The sequence below is a fragment of the Vipera ursinii genome (assembly GCF_947247035.1).
Source record: "Vipera ursinii genome assembly, chromosome: 1".
NCBI lineage: Eukaryota > Metazoa > Chordata > Lepidosauria > Squamata > Viperidae > Vipera > Vipera ursinii.
Window position 1 is genome coordinate 17,192,862 of NC_139512.1, and position 18,959 is coordinate 17,211,820.

At 62.8% G+C, this 18,959-nt stretch overlaps 1 protein-coding gene across 6 annotated transcripts in view; it reads right to left on the minus strand.

Annotated features, from left to right (window-relative positions):
* Positions 1-113: 113 nt before the first annotated feature.
* Positions 114-18,959, minus strand: part of FCHO1 (FCH and mu domain containing endocytic adaptor 1) — a 30,416-nt gene continuing 11,570 nt past the window's right edge. For 3 of the 6 annotated variants that reach the window (XM_083349511.1, XM_083349512.1, XM_083349510.1), the window contains 24 exons: positions 18,168-18,242; positions 17,759-17,900; positions 17,408-17,560; positions 17,113-17,217; positions 16,585-16,683; positions 16,123-16,219; positions 15,781-15,825; positions 14,994-15,066; positions 14,887-14,911; positions 14,665-14,719; positions 14,302-14,486; positions 14,089-14,113; positions 13,591-13,665; positions 13,440-13,491; positions 12,873-12,949; positions 8,502-9,116; positions 7,899-8,014; positions 7,164-7,510; positions 6,685-6,840; positions 6,343-6,475; positions 5,356-5,555; positions 4,448-4,512; positions 4,186-4,350; positions 114-453 (listed from right to left, as the gene is read on the minus strand). In XM_083349511.1, the coding sequence (XP_083205637.1) occupies positions 431-453; positions 4,186-4,350; positions 4,448-4,512; positions 5,356-5,555; positions 6,343-6,475; positions 6,685-6,840; positions 7,164-7,510; positions 7,899-8,014; positions 8,502-9,116; positions 12,873-12,949; positions 13,440-13,491; positions 13,591-13,665; positions 14,089-14,113; positions 14,302-14,486; positions 14,665-14,719; positions 14,887-14,911; positions 14,994-15,066; positions 15,781-15,825; positions 16,123-16,219; positions 16,585-16,683; positions 17,113-17,217; positions 17,408-17,560; positions 17,759-17,900; positions 18,168-18,242 (3,103 nt within the window). In that variant the 3' untranslated portion in view covers positions 114-430. Of the gene's footprint in view, positions 454-4,185; positions 4,351-4,447; positions 4,513-5,355; positions 5,556-6,342; positions 6,476-6,684; positions 6,841-7,163; positions 7,511-7,898; positions 8,015-8,501; positions 9,117-12,872; positions 12,950-13,439; positions 13,492-13,590; positions 13,666-14,088; positions 14,114-14,301; positions 14,487-14,664; positions 14,720-14,886; positions 14,912-14,993; positions 15,067-15,776; positions 15,826-16,122; positions 16,220-16,584; positions 16,684-17,112; positions 17,218-17,407; positions 17,561-17,758; positions 17,901-18,167; positions 18,243-18,959 lie in introns of all 6 variants that reach the window. The other 3 variants (XM_083349515.1, XM_083349513.1, XM_083349514.1) reach the window with 3 other exon arrangements.

Genomic DNA, 18,959 nt, shown 5'->3' on the forward strand with positions numbered 1-18,959 from the left:
TCACGCGGCTGTGGGGAATGCTGCGACGGAGGGGTCATGTCACCTCCTTCAGTGCCCTTGTAACTTTCAAGGGTCGCTAAACGCTAAACGCTGCCAGCCGAGATCCCTTTTCATTAGAAAAACAAACATGTTTATTAAAAGGCCAACGTTCCCAGGGGGCCCTTTCCCTTCGGCTGCTTCCAGAGTGGGGCAGGACCAACCGGCCACGATTCGGAAGAGGCGGATGAAAGCGGAGGGGGGGGAAGTCATGGCCAGGTGTGGGGTCCGGGTTCAAGGAGTCACGTCCTCTTCTGGCCTCCCCGGCTTCCAGCCAGGCTTCCCCCCCCAAAAAACGTTTAAAATCCAGGCGGAAAATAATTTAAAACACACAAATATATTATTTCTGTCTCCCAGAAGACATCCGGAGAAAACCTCCCAGGGCTGCTGATGTTCAGGAGCCAGCAAGATAAATTCCTGGGGGGGGGAAAGAAAGAAGAAGGGGGGGTGTCACAGCCAACACAGTACTCAGCAGTGGGGGCTCTGCAGGGGAATCCCCCCACCCCCCTCGCCCCTCTGGCTAAGGCTGCTGCCCAGCAGGGAGGCCTGGCTTGTCACAGCCCCCCCCCAAGAGGATCTGGGGGTCCTCCTTGACCGCAGCAGCAGGCAGGCAGGGGCCACGGAGGCCCTCCCCATCCCGCCTGGGGGAAGGTTGGGGGAGGCCAGCGGGCCATCTACTCGACCCTGCTTGGACCCCAGGAGGCCAGGGTTTGGGGGTCCGCTCTGGGCCCCGCCTTGCACAGGAGGGGCCAAGCTGACCCAAGGTCAGGGGAGGGCCACCCAGGTAGGGGGGTGGCCCAGGAGCCAAGATCACTCCTGAGAAGGAAGGAGCCGGCACGCCTGGCCCGTTGGAGGATCTGGGGGGGGGTCCATTGGTGGGAGGGGGACAGTTTTGTTTGGGCAGGACTGCAGCTACAGCCCCCCCCCCAGTTCTCGGCCTGGGGGGTCCTGAACAGGCCGGGTGGGGCGAGGCTGCCCCAGAGACCCGGCAGGGAGGAGGAGGAGGAGGAGGCGGCTGTTGTGGATCCTGTCGCCACCCGAGGGAGCGACTCGGTCGCCAGGCGAGAGACGGGAGGGCACCAGGGCTGCTCTGGGCAAGCCGGGCTTCTCGCTCTCTCGGCCCCAGGAAGGAGGACGATCCTGACATTCTGCCAGGAAACCTGCGGAGACTCGTGCTGGCAGCTGCCAGGAGCCGTGACCGACTCCAAGGTGTGGAAAGAAGAAACCAAACCCAGGTGAATCTCCCGTTCTCACTGGTTTTGCCTGTTTCAAAGCAGGGCTGGCCAACCGGGGCGACTTTAAGGCCCGCGGACTGCGACTCCCAGAGTTCCCCAGGCCAGCAGGGCTGCCTTGGGAGCCGTGCCCTCCCTGCAGAGGCCGGCTGGGGGATTCTGGGAGTTGAAGTCCGGGAGTCTTAGTGTCGCCCTGCTTTCAACATCTACGTCTTCCTGTTGAGGAGGAGAAATCCAAAGGTCAGCGTTTCTTCTACTCTGGCACTGCCTGCAAACCCTCGGGAACCGAGGTTCTCCCCACCCCAAAATTCAACAAGACCAAGAAACCAGCGAAGCCTCCAAGCAGCCTAAAAAGCGGGGCCTTGGGGGGCCCAAATGTGGGTTGCTGGGAAAAGAGCGAATCTCTGCCCGGTCTGGGGTCCTGGGAGGGAGGGAGGGGCTGGCATGGAGCAGAGCCCTGCTAGGACTGGGGGAGGCAGGGAGCCCGGGCATCCCGCCGGGCAAGGCGCTGCGGGGGAGGTGCAGAGTGAGATAATAAAGGCCCGGTCTAGCACAATACCAACAAAGAAGAAAAATAACAGCTCTCAAAAGAAACCAGCATGGCTGCATAAAGAACTCTCTGATAAACTGAAAGATAAAAAGGACAAGTATAGGAAGTGGAAAGAGGGGCACATAACTAAGGCAGAATATCAGCAAACAGCCCGTGCCTGCAAAGATGGAGTGAGGGAAGCTAAGGCTCAAAATGAACTAAGGCTTGTGACCAAAGTCAACAATAACAAAAAAAAGCTTCTTTCAACATGTAAAAAACAAGAAAAAAGTAAACGATTGGTCCATTAGTGGGGGAAAGTGGCAAGAAGGTGACAAGCAACAGGGAGAAAGCAGAACTATTTAACTCGTTTTTTGCATCTGTCTTTACACAAAGGGAAATAACAGACCAACCTACCAAAACCAGTGCCATAAAAAACAGAATAGAAACGCAAGTTAAGATAGGCCAGAAAATGGTAAGTGAGCACCTGTCCAGCCTAGACGAGTTCAAATCACCAGGACCAGATGGATTACACCCCAAGGTTCTGAAGGAACTGGCAGATGTGATCTCAGAACCACTGAACTATATTTTTCAAAGATCCTGGAGCACTGGGGAACTACCAGAGGACTGGAAGAGAACTGATGTAGTTCCCATCTTCAAAAAAGGGAAAAAAATAGATCCAGGAAACTACAGACCTATCAGCCTGACCTCAATACCTGGGAAGATTCTGGAAAAGATAATCAAATAACAAATCAGCGAACACCTTGATGCAAACAAAGTCATCACTAAAAGTCAACATGGGTTTGTCAAAAACAGATCATGCCAGACAAATCTTATTGCATTCTTTGACCAAGTGACAAAACTAGTGGACCAGAAGAATGCTGTAGATATAATTTACTTGGATTTCAGTAAGGCATTTGATAAAGTAGATCACAACCTACTACTTGATAAGATAGAAAAATGTGGGTTAGACAGCATCACCACCAGATGGATTTGTAGCTGGCTGACAGGCCGTACTCAGCGTGTGGTCCTCAATGGAACCGCATCTACATGGAAGGAAGTGTGTAGTGGGGTGCCCCAGGGCTCTGTTCTGGGCCCAGTGCTCTTCAACATCTTCATCAACGATTTGGATGAGGGGATAGATGGGGAACTCATCAAATTTGCAGATGACACCAAGCTGGCAGGAATAGCCAATACTCCAGAAGATAGGCTTAAGATACAGGAGGATCTGGACAGACTCGAACACTGGGCGCTATCTAACAAAATGAAATTCAATGGTGAAAAAAGTAAGGTTCTGCATTTAGGCAGGAAAAATCAAATGCACAGGTATAGTATAGGTGGTACCTTGCTCAATAGTGGTAACTGTGAGAGGGATCTCGGAGTCCTAGTGGACAATCACTTAAATATGAGCCAGCCGTGTGCTGCAGCTGCCAAAAAAGCCAACACAGTGCTAGGCTGCATTAACAGAGGGACAGAATCAAGATCACGTGAAGTACTAATACCACTTTACAAGGCTTTGGAAAGGCCACACCTGGAATACGGCATCCAGTTTTGGTCACCACGATGTAAAAAAGATGTCGAGACTCTAGAAAGAGTGCAGAGAAGAGCAACAAAGATGATTGGGGGACTGGAGGCTAAAACATATGAAAAGTTGCTGGAATTGGGTATGTCTAGTTTAACGAAGAGAAGGATGAGGGGGGACATGATAGCAGTGTTCCAATATCTCAGGGACTGCCTCAAAGAAGAAGGAGTCAAGCTATTCTCCAAAGCCCCTGAAGGCGGGAGAAGAAGCAACGGATGGAAACTAGTCAAGGAGAGAAGCAACCTGGAATTAAGGAGGAATTTCCTGACAGTTAGAACAACTAACCAGTGGAACAACCTGCCTCCAGAAACGGTGAATGCTCCAACACTGGAGGTTTTTAAGAAGAGACTGGACAACCATTTGCCTGAAATGGTATAGGGATTCCTAACTGAGCAGGGGGTTGGACTAGATGACCTCCAAGGTCCCTTCCAACTTATTATTATTATTATAGAGAGCAGCCAGGAACTGGGGGCGGTTTGAGCCTGAGGGAGGGGAGGGGCAGTGTGTGTCTGAAATCACAGTGGACACGCTGGAGGACCTTTGCGGGTGACCCCGACAGGGGCAGAGAAAAGAGAAACAGGTCGTCATCCCTAATGGCCGGATCCAGCCCAGGGCGTTGGATATCCTGCTTGACCAGCAGGTTGGCCTAGATGACCTCCAAGGACCCTTTGGACTCGGTTATTCTGCTGCCACACCGGCACACCCCTCTTTGGCCAGCACCCAGGGGTGACCCTACGCCAGGCCCAGGATGCCCGCCTGCCAGCTGAGAGAGAGCAAGAGGGACACCCGGTGCGGCCCGGCCCCCTCACCTGTGGCAAATCTCTTCTTCACCAGCGACATCCGGTAGCCGCTGCCCACCAGCTCCACGTCGGCCCCCGAGACGGTGCTGCCCTCGCTGGTGAACTGGGCGGCCACCGGGGTGGGCCTGCTGGGGCCGTCCAAGGGCACCCAGCTGGCCAGGAGGCGGCCAGAGCCTGAGGTCGGGGAGAGAGGAAGGTGAAGGGGGCGCTGCTCCCCCCTCCGCCCTGCCCACGGCTGAGGAAGGGCCGCCTGGCCCGCCCCCCCGCTCACCTCCCTGGCCCTGGGTGCTGGGGACGTCCAGGAGCCGCCACAGCAGGCGCTTCTCCTCCAGGTTCCTGCAGGGGGAGACAGAGGGAGCGCTCTTGGGTGCAGCCGCCAGGGGGGTGACCCCCACCCGTGTAGTCCAGCACTGGCCATCTGGGAACACACACACACACCCCCGACTGGGCTGCCTGGGGACTGGGCCAGGTCTTTGGCCATCTCTCAATTAGAGGAGGGGGAGACACGGGGTACTGAGGCATCAGCCCCCCCCCCCCCCAGTTCCAGTTTTGTTCCTATTTGATGTCGGGGATCAAAGTGCCCCGAAATCTCCACTCTGGGGAGGAAGGGCCCAAATACGGCTCAGGGTCACTCGGGGCACAGCAGGAAAATAAAATGAGTGAAATAAAACATAATTGGGCTTCTCCCGCCAGGGGGGAGGTTGGCAGTCGGGCAAGGGACCCCCAGACAGCCACAGAAGCCCAGCTCCCCCCCTTCAGAAGGCGCCCACAAGAAAAGCCGGGGTGGGGTGCCCCAAAGGTGTCCTCCCCCAGCCATCTTCATGAAAAGCCGGCTCTGGCTTGGCCTTTGCCCCCGCCCAAGGGCAGACCCGGGGGGAGAGCCCTGCGGGGGCCGTGCCAGGGGGCCAGGCCTGCAGTGCCAGCCCCACGAAGGGAGTGGAGGCTGGCCAAGGGGGAAGGGTGCCCCTTTGCCCAGCCTGTGGGCTATCTGAGGCGCCTGCAGCCACCAGCCATGCCCACCGTGCCAGTCTGCCTCCTCCTCTTCCTGGGGATTCGCCGGGTTCGTCACGAACCCCTGGGGGCCTCTGGGTGGCCTTCCGGTGCCAGCGGCCAAATCTCGCCCAGGTGCCACCTTCCCTGGGGCCCTTAGTGCCCTCCCCTTGCCCGCCCCCCGCTTACCAGCAGGCCTTGGGCTGGGGCTGGACGTTGGCCACGGCCTCCTCGATGGGCAGCAGCACCTGGACGTTGGTGAGAGCCACGGCCGAGGCCAGAGCGGCGGCGTTGTAGCGGTAGTCCACGCTCACCCGGGTGGCCTCCGTGGCGCACTCCCAGCTGACCGACAGCTGCAGTGGGGCCCACTCCGGCCCCTGCCTGGAGTACTGAGGGTGAGCAGGTGTGTGTGTGTGTGTGTGTGTCTACATGGGTGGGTGTGTTTGTGCATCACACACCTGCCCCCTCCCACCCGGGTCTGTTTCCCGCCTCAGCCAAGAGGAACCAAAGAGGACTGCCCCCGCCAGCCCACATGCCAGCCCCCAGGAGGGCAGAGACTACAAACCCCAGTTTGCCCAGCAAGCAGGGAGAGTGGCTGGGGGTTCTTGGAACCATAGTCCACAACGCAGGAGGCTCTGTGAGAGCCTGGAGCGAAGGGGCCACAGGTAACCCCCCAGCCCGGATGCCGACCCCAAAGAATGGCCACCCCTATAATCTTCACCAGGGAGGACCATTAAGAACGCCACCCACCATCACACAGTCTGCGCTTAATTAAACCAAGGTTAATTGTTTCCTGAGGGAGGAACGGACCCACTCCGTGCAGCGATGCTAAGCAAGGCAGGACTCGGTCAGTCTGTGGATGGGGGACCACCAGGAGACCCCAGGGCGCTGGGAGACTGGGAAGTTGAGAAACACCCCAGGAGGAGGAAGTGGCAAAGCCCCCTCCCCCGAAACACCAGCCCCACCAAGGCCTCCCCTTTGCACCCACCACGGTTTGGGGACGGGGTCCTGCCCACCCCTCAACTGGGACTCAAGCACCTTCCCGGTTGCTCCGGCCTCCCTCCGTGGTCAGACCGGGAAGGTCAGCAGGCAGAGCGCCACCCGGCCCTTCCGGCTCTGAGGCAAAGGCTCCCGGACGCCCTGCTGACCGGCCGACTCCCCCCCAGGCGGCCTCACCTGGTATCTGAGCAGGGTCACGTTGTAATAGGGGGCGGCCCCCGCCTGCTCGGCTTGTTTCTGCAGGTGCCCGGTCAGGGCGGCCATGTTGAGCCAGAAATCCCTGCTGCTGGGGTCGCTCTGTGAGGAGTCACTGTGTGGGGCGGGGGGGGGGAGTGGGTGGGCAGGAGAGACCGGGGGGGGGGGTTTCGGTTGAACCAGCCGGTTTGTCATTGCAGCTTCCAGGCCCCCCTCCCATCTCTCCAGCCCCCCCCCGACCTCTGTGCCTGCCAGGGGCTTCCAGGGACCTGCTCACCCCGTAGCTCCCCTCAGCCCCCCCTCAGCCCCCCCCACCCCGGGCACCTGAAGAGCAGGCTGGAGTTGGGCAGGAACTGCTCGATGGGCGCCGTGTGCAGCAGGCGGAAGCTGAGGACCGGGGGAGCCGGGGCACTGCTGAAGACCCGGATGATGCCCGCCGGGAAGGACATGGTCAGCTCCCCGGTGACCTTGACCAGGCAGCTGCGGAGACAGGGAGGGGCTGGTCGGGTACCGGGCCGGTTCGCTCCCCCCCAGCCCCGACGAGGGCCGAGGCCCCGGCTGGTGCAGCAGCCCGAGTGGGGCAGGTGAGGGCCCCCCTGCCTAAGGGCTCCAGGAAGAGGTGGGGGCCATGGGGAGGGTGGGGCCTTGGGGGTCTCAGCGGGCCGCCCAATTGGCTGAAGGGCTGGCCAGTCCGGCAGGTGGAACCGGTGCAAGGCCAGGGAAGGGGCGCCCGCAGCTCCCCCGCCCAGCAGGCACTCCGGTAGAAGAGCCCCGGGGTCTCAGCCCCCCCTGCCCCCCAGTACCTGTCGGCCTTCTGGCCCTTGAAGTAGGCGTGGATGTACTCCGTGAAGGCCGTGGCCACGGGTAGGGCGCCCTGGGAGCCCAGGACCACGGGGGAGGGCCCACGGGAGACGCCTGGCACGGAAGGAAGGAGAGTGGGGTCCCTCAGCTGCTCCTGGCCCCCCCAAGGCCCCTGGCCCAGGCGGGGGTCCCGCCACGCTCCCCTCCCCCCGGCCGGAGAGCACCTACCCAGGGCCGGCGGCTGCGGTGGCTGCTGCTGGGGGGCCGTGAAGAGGCCGCGCTCGGTCAGGGCGGAGGTGCTCTGGGAGGAGGTCAGAGCGGCCAGTGGGGCAGGGCTGAAGGAGCGGGGCTGGGGGTGGGAAGAGAGGTCAGCCACAGGGCACCGGCAGCCCCCTGCCCCCCATTCTCTGCCAGGGCTGGTGGCCTTCCCGCTGGTGGGGAAACCTCAGCATTGGGGCTTAGCGAGGGGGGGGTGTTTCCCAGTGCCTGGCCCCATAACCGCCGGAGCTCTGCCGCTGGACCCCCCCAGCCAAGATGCCGCCCGCTGGGTCCAGGGAGCAACGGGGGCGCCTGGAGGCTCTGCAGAGGGCGCAGGGCTGGGCGTTTGGGCTCGGGGGGGGTGGGGGGGGGTAAGACCACCCCTGCCAGGGCTGCCCCTTCTGGGGCTGGCACCCACGTCTGGGTCGGGCAGGGCTGCCCGAGGACCCTGCCCACCACCTGCCGGCCGCAGCACTCACCGTCTCGGCCCCAAGGCTGCTGGCCGACGTGGCCGAGGGCCTCTTGCAGAGCGTTCGCCGAACAGGAGCTGCCGTGGGGGGCCAGGGGGCATGTGGGGCCGGAGGAGGGAAGGGGACTGAAAGTCAAGAGAAAGGGGGTGACCCAAGGGGCACAGCAAACGGGGTGCTCCTTTCCCCCCAAAGTGGAAGCAGCTTCCTCCCACGGCCCCTCCCGGAAGTAGCGGGGCCAACGTCCACCGGGCTTCCCCTGGTGGCAGGCAGTTCCACCGGCCAATCCCGTTTCCGAGCGCTGTTCCTCTTTCCCCAAATGCCGAGATCTGCACCCAGAGCACGAGGGGAGGGGACAGAGCCCTTGCTGTTTCCCTTTGCCCTCCAGGGGAGACCCCCCCCAAGATGGAGCTGCCAAGCCTCCCTCCCGGAAGAATCCCAGGGGCTGCGGGGTTGAGGGGGTCTGGGAGGGGGGCAAATGGGCCTTTGGCTGCAACTCTCAGCAGGTACTTAAGGGGGGGAGCCAAAGCTAACCCTCTCCCCTTTTGTCTCTCTTGCTGCAACCCCCCCTCCTCAACCACCAGGAGCCCCAGCCCCAATTCCCCCACCACTCACCGTGCTCAGAGGAGGCATCCGAGGCAGAAGGGCCCCTGCTGTCCAGGTCGCGGCCCCGGGGGGCCCAGGGGGAGGGGCTGGTGGAGTCCCCGCTGCTGAGGGGGGCCGGGGAGGAGGAGGAGGAGGAGGCCGAGTTGGAGGAGAGGCAGCTGTCGCGCTCCCCGGTCCGAGGGGCCCCGTCCGAGGCCGCCGGGCTGCGAGGTCGGGCCGCCCAGAGCCGCCGGCCCCCGGTCCCGGCCTCGGAGAAGAAGAGGTCGGGGGAGCAGGCGGAAAAGGCCCGGGCCCCTGCGGGGGGCCAGGAGGCCCCGGAGACCGCCCAGCCCGGCTCTACCCCGAAGCGGGCGTCTTGGGGGGCGGAGGGCTGGGGCAGCCAGGGGTTGGGCCTGTCCTCGGACCGAAGCGCCCCACGGCTGCCCCGGAAGGCGAGGGCACCTTTGGGGGTCCTTTGGCCAGGGGGGCTCAGGGGGGTGGCCGGTCGGGAACTCCACAGGCGGGAATCCGGGGAGGGTCCCGTGGCCAGGTGGGGGGGAGAGTCCAGGCCAGAGTCTTCCACGTTCTCGGGGGAGGAGGAGGAGAAGGGGGAGGGGCTGGAGGCCAGCAAGTAGGCTCGGGGCGCTGTGGGGAGACAGAAGGAGAGAGGGGCAGAGGGTTAAGGGGGAGTTGGGGGCTGCAGGGCACACCCAGCAGTGGAAAGAAGAGTGATATTGGGGCGCAAAGGCTGATGGGGCGGCCCTGAAGGGGTTGGCCCTAGATTGGACCCACCCCTCAAATCCACTGATCTGCCTCACTTGCAATCCTAAAGCTGCCCCCCCCGGGTGTCTCTGCAGTGGGCGTCAGGCGTGGGCACCCCCCACGGCCGGCTCCGGAGTGAGGAGGGCCAGCCAGGACAAAGGAGCCGGACCCCCCTGCCTCCCCCACAGGCCCATCCCCAGCCTGGCAGTCTGAGCACTGGGATGCCCCCCCCCGGGCTCTGCTCGTGCCCAGACGTGGGAGGGTCTGCCCCTCTGCCGTCTCTCTCTGGCCCAGCCGGCTCCTGTGGAAAGGGGCTGGGGTCCATGGGGCAGGAGGCAGGGAGGGGCACGAAGGCTTGGCTACCCACGCCAGGCCCGCCTGAGCCCTTTCCCCAAAGAGCCTCGGAAAAGGAGGGGAACACGGGGCTCACCCGCCGGGGTCCTTCAGGAGCCTTTCCCAGGCCAGATCTGGGCAGCTCACATGCCCCCCCCCGGGCCTTTGGCTAAAGGGGGGTGGGCTTGCGGCAGGTGCCAGCTGAGCAGGGGGCTCCTGGTCAGCAGGCAGGACCAGCAGCTCCGGCCATGGGGGCCGATTCCCCCTGCAGCTCGGCCGGGCCAGGAGCAGCTTGGCTGAAGGGCAGAGGCGGCAGCTGGCAGCGAGCGGCACAGCGGGCACCGTGCCCAGCCAGCGCCTCCTGCCCGATCACTTCATTGCCTTCTTGAGCCAAGGCCTCTGCTCGGGGAAGGACTCTGCTCCCATAAGGCACTGCCGGCCATTCGCTCCCAGGCTGTGGGGCGCCCAGACCTCCGAAGGGGGCTTTCTCCCCTTGGCTGGCAAAGCCCCCAGCCGCTCAGATGGGGGCCTCGCGTGGGCCAGACCCTACGCTGCTTTCACCGCAATGGCTGGGCGGAGAACCTCCATGGACAGCAGCAGTTTCTTCTTCCCGATGACACACAGCAAGGCTGGGTCCCCTGAAAGGGTGGCCAAAGGGCGGGGGCTCCTCCCTCTTGGGCACTCCCCCCCCCCCGCTTTCAAAACCTCTTCCGCATACCTGCCGGAGGAAGCCGTGTCTCTCCCCATGCAAGAGACATGCAGGGAACACACCCTCCCCCCCCCCCTTGCCTGCGTAAAAGCAACGCTTCCTGTTGCTGTCACAAAGGCCTTCTCAAAAGGCGTCACGGCAGCCCAAACGGGTTGGTCCTGTTACATCCCCCCCCCCATCCACACACACACACACCCCGCCCTAGAAGCCCCAAAAGTGCTAGAACTAAGCCGATCTGTTCAGGCGGGGAGCCTCAGGAAGGGCAGAACACGGAGAAGCAGCTGGCAAATGGGGAGGGGGGGACAAGGCCGCATCCCCCTCCCCTTGTCCATTCAACTTTGTTCGTTCCCCTTACTCATTCGAAAAGATCTTGACAAGCTTGAACAACGGGCCCTATCCAACAAAACGAGTTTCAACGTGGAGAAAAGCAAAGTTTTACATTTAGGCAAGAAAAATCCAAGGTACAAGTACAGACTGGGCGAGAGGTGGCTTAAAAACAGCCACTGTGCGAGGGACCTCGGAGTCCTAGTGGACGATTGCTTGACCGGGAGCCGGGCGTGTGCGGCAGCCACCAAAAAAGCTAACACAATCCTGGGTTTCATAAACAGAGGCTTAGAATCAAGATCACGCAGAGTATTGGTGCCGCTTTATAAAACCTTAGTAAGGCCACACCTGGAACACCTGCATCCAGTTTTGGTCACCGCATTGCAAAAAAAGATGTTGAGACTTTGGACAAAGTGCAAAGAAGAGCAACTAAGAGGATTAAAGGCCTGGAGGCTGAAACATAGGAAGAACGGCTGCAGGAATTGGGAATGGCCAGTCTAGAGAAAAGAAGGACCAGCGGGGGGGAGGATGATGGTAGCAGCATTCCAATATTTGAGGGGCTGCCCCAAAGAAGAAGAGGGGCACTGGCTATTCCCCAAAGCGCCTGAAGGCAGGACAAGAAACATTGGATGGAAACTGGCTAAAGAGAGAAGCAACCTGGAATTAAGGAGAAACTTCCTGACAGCGAGGACAATGAACCAGTGGAACAGTTTGCTACCAGAGGTTGTGGGTGCTCCATCACTGGAGGTTTTTAAGAAGAGACTGGACAGCCATTTGTCCGGAATGGCATAGGGTCTCCTGTTTGAACAAGGGGTTGGACTGGAAGACCTCCAAGGTTCCTTCCAGCTCTGTTCTGAATCTGAACCCACCTCTATGCGGAATAGATATCAGGAACCCTGGACTGGCAGAGGAGGGGCAGGGCTTGAAAGGCGGAGGAGGGACCCTTGGCAGCCTGCGCTGGGCTGAGGCCGAACCGGGGTCAGCGGGTGGAAGAAGCAGCCTCAGGATGACCCACCAGGAGGTTATCCGGGGTCAGTTCTGACCGCCAGTTGGGGAGGAATCGGCCGTCAAGACACACGGCAAAGGTTGAAGGCAAAGCAGCCACGGGGGCCGCTCTCCCTACAAAGAGGGTCCGGGTGGGGGAAGGTGGGGGGCTCCCCTCTGACCCTCCAAGGGGGCAAAGGTGGGACCCTGCAGGGGGGGAAGGGGACCAGTGCCCCTGGATGCTGGGGCCGGAGGTGTTGTGATTCAGCGTCAGCCTGTGATACCGGCAGCTGAGTCTGATGATTCTGAAGAGGAGGAGGAGGGGTTTGGAGAGCCTTTGGTGTCAGAGGGATGCTCTGATGCACTGCAGGACTCTCAGCCTGGCCCCTCCCGTCATGTTCCTCATCAGACTCAGCCGTGTGAGCACGAGGTATTGGATGTAGATGATTCACAGCTGGATCTATTCAGGGATGCTAGGAGCAGGAGTTAATCCAGCAGAGTAGAACAGAGAAAGGCAATGAGGCAACTCAGTGAGAGGAGGAGAAGGCAATGAGAAGCCACACCTTGGGACTGCTGATAAAAGGGGAAGGTGTGGGAGATGCTGGTTGCTGAAGGCAACCATTTGAAGATCTTCTGCTAGAGTCCTGGTCTGCTATTCCTGTTTAACTCGTTTGAACTTTTGATTTCTTTGTAAATAAATTTGGTTGGGTTTTTCAAGGCTGTTGACTATAAAAAGGGGTTGTCCCCGAGATTCAAACAGGGCCGGTCGTAGGCTGGAACAGAACAGGGGGAAGCCGGAGGGTCCCTGCACCAGCCGCCCGGAGTTCCCCCTGGGGGCACCAAGGACCCGGCCCCGAGTGTCCTCCTCCGGCCACCTCCGGCCAAGGGTGCGGCCCTGTGAGGTCAATGAGGGTCCAGCCGGATTTTGAGGGCAAACCCCCCCCTCTTTCCCTCCTCCCCTCTGCTGCCCTCTTGCTGTTTTCCTTCTTTCTCCCCTCTTGCCTCTTTGCCCCAAACCGGGGCTGAAGAGGGGGTGGGCACGGCCTCAGCACAGCAGCCCCACCTGAGCCACCTGGGTTGGGGGAGGGTCTCCTACCTTGGCTAAGCCGGCCCAGCATCCCCCCCCTTTCCTCCCTGACCTAAGGCCCTGCTGGGCTGGAGGCGGGATGCTCCTGGGTTTTGGGGAAGCTGCAGCTGCCTGGCCCGGCCCCCTCCCTCCACTCTGCCAAGACGCCCCCCCCCGCTGCCCCAAAACCTCTCGGGGGGGGGGAAAGCGGGGCCTTGGTCACCTGTGAAGGCTTCGTCCAGCGGAGGCCCAAACAAGGCGCTGGCGGGAAGGGCCTCTGGCTTGCTTTGGCCCTCGCAGCTGGAGAAAGAGAAGAGGGAGGGAGGGAGGGAGGGGCCGGCAGAGAAAAGACCCCCGTTATTCCCAGAAAGCCCCTTCCCGTGGGGGAGGGGGGGCTTGTCTGGCCAGCAGGGCTCAAGGTGGCTGGCATAGGTTTCTAGCCTCTCCTGGGGAAAAGGGGAGGGGCCCTCTGTGTGTGTGTGTATGTGTGTGTGTGTGTGTGTGTGTATGTCTTTGCTCCTAATATTTTGATCTGCTTACTTAGCACTGAGGTACCCCCCCATCATTCTCCCCTCCCCCCACCCCCAGGGGGGCAAGCAATGTCCGGGGGACTGCAAGGTTCCTTCCTGTGGGGCAGCAGCTCCAAGCAAGATCCTTCCTGCCCCCCCAGTCACGCCCCCCCAATGACAACTCCCTAATCCCCAGAGCAAACAAGGAAGCTGGCACAAAGCTGCCCCCCCTGCCCCCAGCCGCTCCGTGCCAGAGGCAGCAGGCTGAGACCCGGGCATACCTGCTCAACCGAGGCAGCAGGTTGGGGGTCGCAGCGCTTCCTGGCTGACCGCCTGCCAAGGGAGGGTGAGGAAGGGGCAGAAAGAGAAAGGTCAGCGGGCGGAAGTGCCCCCCACCCCACCCTCCCCCGCCCCCTGGCCTTGCGGCCTCACCTCTCTCTCCTGCACCCGGGGCCGGGCCGGAGTTGGTGGGCACGGCAGCAGCCGAAGGGAAGGTTTTCAAGTGCCCTGGAAGGAAAGGGGGACAACTGGAGAGGCACCCCGAGTCTGGGTCCAGAGAGGGGTCAGCACCTCCCCGGCCACGGAAGGGGCCCCCTCTTTGGGGAGGCTGCAACCGGGCCAAGAGGGAGCAGCTGAAGCTGAGCAGCTGCAGAGAGCACGATGGGGGGGGTCCTCCAGCACTAGCATCAAGCCCCCCGCCCAGGCCTGTCTGCAGTGCAGGAAAGCTCCACTCTTGGGGGGGGCACCGATGGCCCGCAGACCCCCCCCCCCGGCTGTGTGCGTCGGTTGTACCAGCCCCGGTGCTTCTTCGGGAGCAAAACTTAAGACAAGACCCAAGGCCTCGGTCTTGACCAGATGGACCCAGCCCACCCCACGGCAGGGGCCCCACTGCAACCCCACGGCAGGGGCCCGGAGAGGGGGGGCACTTACGGGAGGAGTGCCTCTTCATGGTGCCCTGCAGAAGAGAAGGGAGGGTCAAGAGCACAAGGCCGCCGCTGCCCCTCGTCCCCCCTGCCCCCCCGGGCGAAGCCCCTGCAGCAGAGGGCAGACGGCAGGGCTCTCCCTGGGCCCTGCTCCAGGACAAGCAGGGGAGGGGGAGGGGGTGGGGGGCCGCCCTCGTCCCCTTTGGTGCCCCCCACTCACCCCCACGCAGGGCGGCAGGATGAGGCTGCCCACAGAGGCCTTCAGCTGCTCTGTGGAGGCCGAGGTGGCCGCGCTGCCCACCCGCTCGGGGGCCTGGATGGGCTTGATCCGGATGTAGAACTTGGGGGGCTCTTCATCGTCGTAATCCGAGTCGCTGGACGAGCAGAAGCGGCTGCTGTGTTCGCGTGGAACCGAGTCAAGGAAAGCCCCTCGGAAGCGGGTCCCGGGGGGGGAGACCGGGGGGTCCCCGGGCCCTCTCTTAGCCCAAGCCACCTCTTTGGGAAACCACCGGGGGGGAATTCCTTCCTCAGCCCCCCTTCCCTAGATCCACTCCCAGTCCCCCTGACACCCCCACCAAGATATCGTTCTGGTTCACTTCGGGCCGGACGGTGAAGCCTTCCTCGTCCACCTCGGGGGGCTGCGGAGAGACAACAGGGCTGGGGGGGCTGTGGGACAGATCATCCCCCAAATCTCCCAGGGAGGGGTGGGCAGCACAAGACTGGGGGGGGGAGGGAACCCTTGGGAACAGGGGTCCGGGCAAAGCCCACCACTCAGCTGCACCGCCTGGGGGGGGCGCGTCCTCACCCCCAAATCCGCCTCCGGAGACTCCCTGGGGAGAAAGAAGGAGACAGGGTGAGTGGGGGGGCGGCCAGCTACGACCGATGGCGGAGGGGGGCCACAGCCATACTCACCCCGAGTCCCGCCCGCGTTCCTTGCGCCCGAGTCCGGGAATGCGGAAGGCTTTGCTGCGGCTGCGTTTGGGCCCTGGGGGGACAAAAGGGGGGGCTTTTCAGGAGAACCAGGGGGCCCTTGGCCAGGGGGCCTACCAGGGGCGCTGCTGCTTGGTTGGGGGGCACCTGAGGAGCAGAGCTGAATCCAGGGGGTCCCCCAGAAGCCACATCTGGGCCCCATGTCTCCATTTGGGGAGGGGAGGGGCACCGGGCAGCCCGAGGATTGTGTGGTTGAAATTCAGTGGGAGGTGGGCAGAAGAAATAAGGGGGTGCATCCCTGCCTTTGCCGTGCCCACCCCCCCAAGAGAAAGAGTGAAGGATGGTGCTTCTGCCCTTCCCACATGGGGGAGCACGAAAAGGGTGCTGGAAGATGACGCGTGGGCTGCAGCCCCCCCCCAGTCCAGCTTCCCTTTGCCTCAGGACCATCCCTGAATAAGGAGCAGACTGACCCCCCCCCCCGGATGCATGGAGTAACAGCATCGTGCATTGCTGGGGGGAGCAACTAAGGCCGAGAAACCTGGGTTCGATCCCCACTGAGCTCCTTGGACCAGTCAGCCTGGCCCACCTCACAGGGCTGGCAGGGAGCACAACTGAGTGCATGGGGGGGGGTGTTTGGTCTTCAGGGTCCACCTGCACATCTGTCTCCTGCACCACAGGCTGCCCCCCCAGCCCACAGGCACCCCAAGCCAGCCTGCTCACTCTGCCAAAGGCAGAAGCCCCCCCCAAAAGCCGAGCCAGACGTACTTGCCTTCCTGGGAGGACAGAAGGCTCAGCTCCTCCAGGTCCAGGGGCCCTGCGGGGGGGGGGGGGCAGAGAGAAGCCCGGGGTGAGGTTGGGGTCGCCCCACCCGAGAAACGGCTCCAGCCCCCCCTTCATCACAGATGCTTTCATCTCCCTCACTCTGAGCGAGAGGCGGGGGGCCCGGGCACCCCCAGGACCCCTCCCCCTCGGGGACCTTGGTCTCCCTGCAAGACCCCTTGGGGGCAATGCCTGCTCGCCGCCCAGCGCCCCCCGCCTGCTTCCTTTTCCCCCCTCTCCCCCGCAGGGCCCCCCGGGGCGGCTCCACCCCACCCACCAAGGCGCCCCTCACCTGGGGGCTCGCAGCCGGTGCCTTTGCTCTCCGCAAAGTTGCGCAGCAGCGTCTCCACCCCGATGTTCTCCATGTTCTGCTTGAATTCCTCCTGCACCTGAACGGGGGAGGCGGGGACCCTCCTGAGGCCCCCAAAAGGATTCCAGGGACCCCCCTCACCAGCAAGCCCCCCAGGCCACCTTCAGCTGCCCCCGCCGGTTCCCTTGTTCTGGGAAGACCCCCAATGAGGAGGGGGTCCCTCTCCCCGCCTCCTGCCACCGCTTGGGAGGGGGGTGGGAAAGAAAGAAGAGTGGCAGAGCGGGGGGGGGGCTCTGCAGGCTTGGACTGCAACGGCACAATCCCCCACCCGATGGGGGTCTGCAGAGCGCCGAGGGGCCACGCCGGGAAGGCTTGCCCAGAACCACCCTGCCCTGCAAGCCCCTCGGAGCCCGGCCAGGTGCCCGGCCGAGCCCAGGGCCTCACCTGCCCGATCTGGACGTGGGTGTCCTCCACCGAGTGGACGTAGGAGCCCACCAGGCCCTTCATGTGCCGCAGGTGAGACTCCTCCACCTCCTGGAACCGCTGGGGGGGGGAGGAGAGCTGTGGGGCCGGCAGAGGGCAGAGCCGCCCTACTCGTGCTTGGGCAGAGCTCAGGCCAAGAGGAGGGGGCAAGCCGAGCCCCCTCCAGGCCAAGTCTACGCTGGGTTGCTCTGGGGCGCGGCTGCAGCCCCAAACTCCTCGGGGGAGACCTGCCCTGCACCTGGAGCCTTCCCCGGGCCCCAGCCAGGTGGGCCCAGCCTCCCCATCTCTCCCGACCCAGGACCCCCCAGGGCCTCTCCTGAACAGCATAAGCAGAAGAGACGGGGGGGGGAAGTAAGTGCCAGCTCTCCCAGCAGCCCCTGAGCAGAGATGGCACCGGTCGACCACCTCTGCCAGCAGCGGACTGGACGTGGTGCGAATCCCACCCAGCTGGGCGCATCCTGCAGCCCCAGGCCCTGCGCCCTCCCTCACCACGGCCGTGTCCAGCATCTTCTGCTCAAAGTCCGCACGGGCAGCGTTGTACTTCTCCACGGTGCGTCGCAGGGCGTCCACGGCCTTTCGGGACTTCAGTTCCGCCTTGGTGGGGGGCACATGGGGGGTGTAGTCAGGGCAAGGCCCTGGCCTCTGAGCCCCCCCACTCCCCACTCCCTCCAGCCCAGCCAGCCGATCCAAAGCCGGCCATGGTGGCTGTCGACCTCAGCAACCGCCCCCCCCACCCCGGGGGTCCCAGGAGGAGGGCTGCAGGGCTGGACCCCCCCCCACTGACCTTGTCCATCTCCTTCTGGCTGGCCCCCTCCCTGCGGAGCCTCTCCAGCTCCTGGCATCGGCTCTGGAAGGCCTCCCTGGCCTTGGGCAGGTGCTGCGCGGCCCCCTGCAGCTGCTGGACGGCCTCCAGCGTCCCGGCCACCTCGTCCTTCGACTGACCGGAGGAGAGAAGCAGAACTGGCGGCCCTTCTCCAGGCTTCCGGCTTGGGAGAGGGGCCTGCCCAGCCCCCACTGGAACCCCGGAGCGGGCCTGGCAGCCCGAGGGCCCAGGGCCCCTCCCTGGGATGGGGAGAGGCCCACAAGGGGACACGTCCCCCCCCACAGTCTCTGGGGGACTCGGCCGGGGTGTCACCTTTCTGTGGGCTCGCAGCTGCTCCTCCCCATAGCGGCTGATCTCCTTGATGAGATCTTGCAGCTTCTTCACCAGCTCAGCGTGGCACAGCGCCAACTTGTCCGAGGAGATGCGGAAGACCTCCCAGAGGGGGGCGAAGGTCCTGGGGGGCACACGGGCAGCGCCTGAGCCCTGCTCTGACATCCTCTGGGGGGGGTCTTCATCCCCCCCACATAGGACCCACCTGCTCAAGCACCAGGACCCTCGCCCTGCAGGCTGCCCAGGAGGGCAACGGGGGGGGGGGCAAAGGGCCCGGGGCCAGAGGCTCTCTCCCCACAGGCCACCGCACACAAGGATGGATCAGCCCCACGGCCTCCCCACCCGCTTGGGCTCCGGGCAGCCCCCCCCACCGAATGCATCAGGCTCTCACCCCAGCTGGGTGCTGTTGCCGGCCATCTTGGACATCTTGACCATGGACTTGGCGTAGGCCTCCTCGACAGCCGCCCTGGCCCGGAGAGAGACAGGAAAGCCCGCCGTCACCCAGTCCCGGGAGCAGGCTCTCCAAAGGACCAGCCCGTCTTCCAGGCACCCCAGAGCCCATGCTTCCCCGCTCTCGCGGGCAGATGGGGCAGGGCCTTCCTTGGGCCAGCCTGCCGGGTATCCCCTGCCTGGCACCCCCATTTTAGAGCATATCCCTGCTAGGTAAGTGGCTGGCCACAAGCAGTCTACGGAGCTAGGACTTGAACCGTCTCTCCTTCCTGCCCAGCCGCCCAGCCCCATGGGCTCCGTTACCCTCCCTGTCCCTGCTCATATTTATTTATTTATTTATTTATTTATTTTTGAGACTTATATGCCGCCCTATCTCCCGAAGGACTCAGGGCGGCTAACAACAATAAAAATACAATAATACAAAAGTTAAGAAAGAATTAAACTAGCAGCCCCCATAATAAGTTAAAAACATTTTAAAAATCTCTGTCAGTCCAGGTTGGCCTGTTGAAAAAGCCATGTTTTAAGGTCGCGACGAAAGGACCGGAGATCCGGGGCCATCCGGAGCTCCAAGGGGAGTTGATTCCAAAGGGCAGGTGCCCCCACAGAGAAGGCCCTCCCCCTGGGGGTCGCCAGCCGACATTGTCTGACCGACGGCACCCTGAGAAGGCCCTCTCTGTGTGAGCGCACCGGGCGATGGGAAGTTGTTCCCGGCAGCAGACGGTCCTGCAAATAT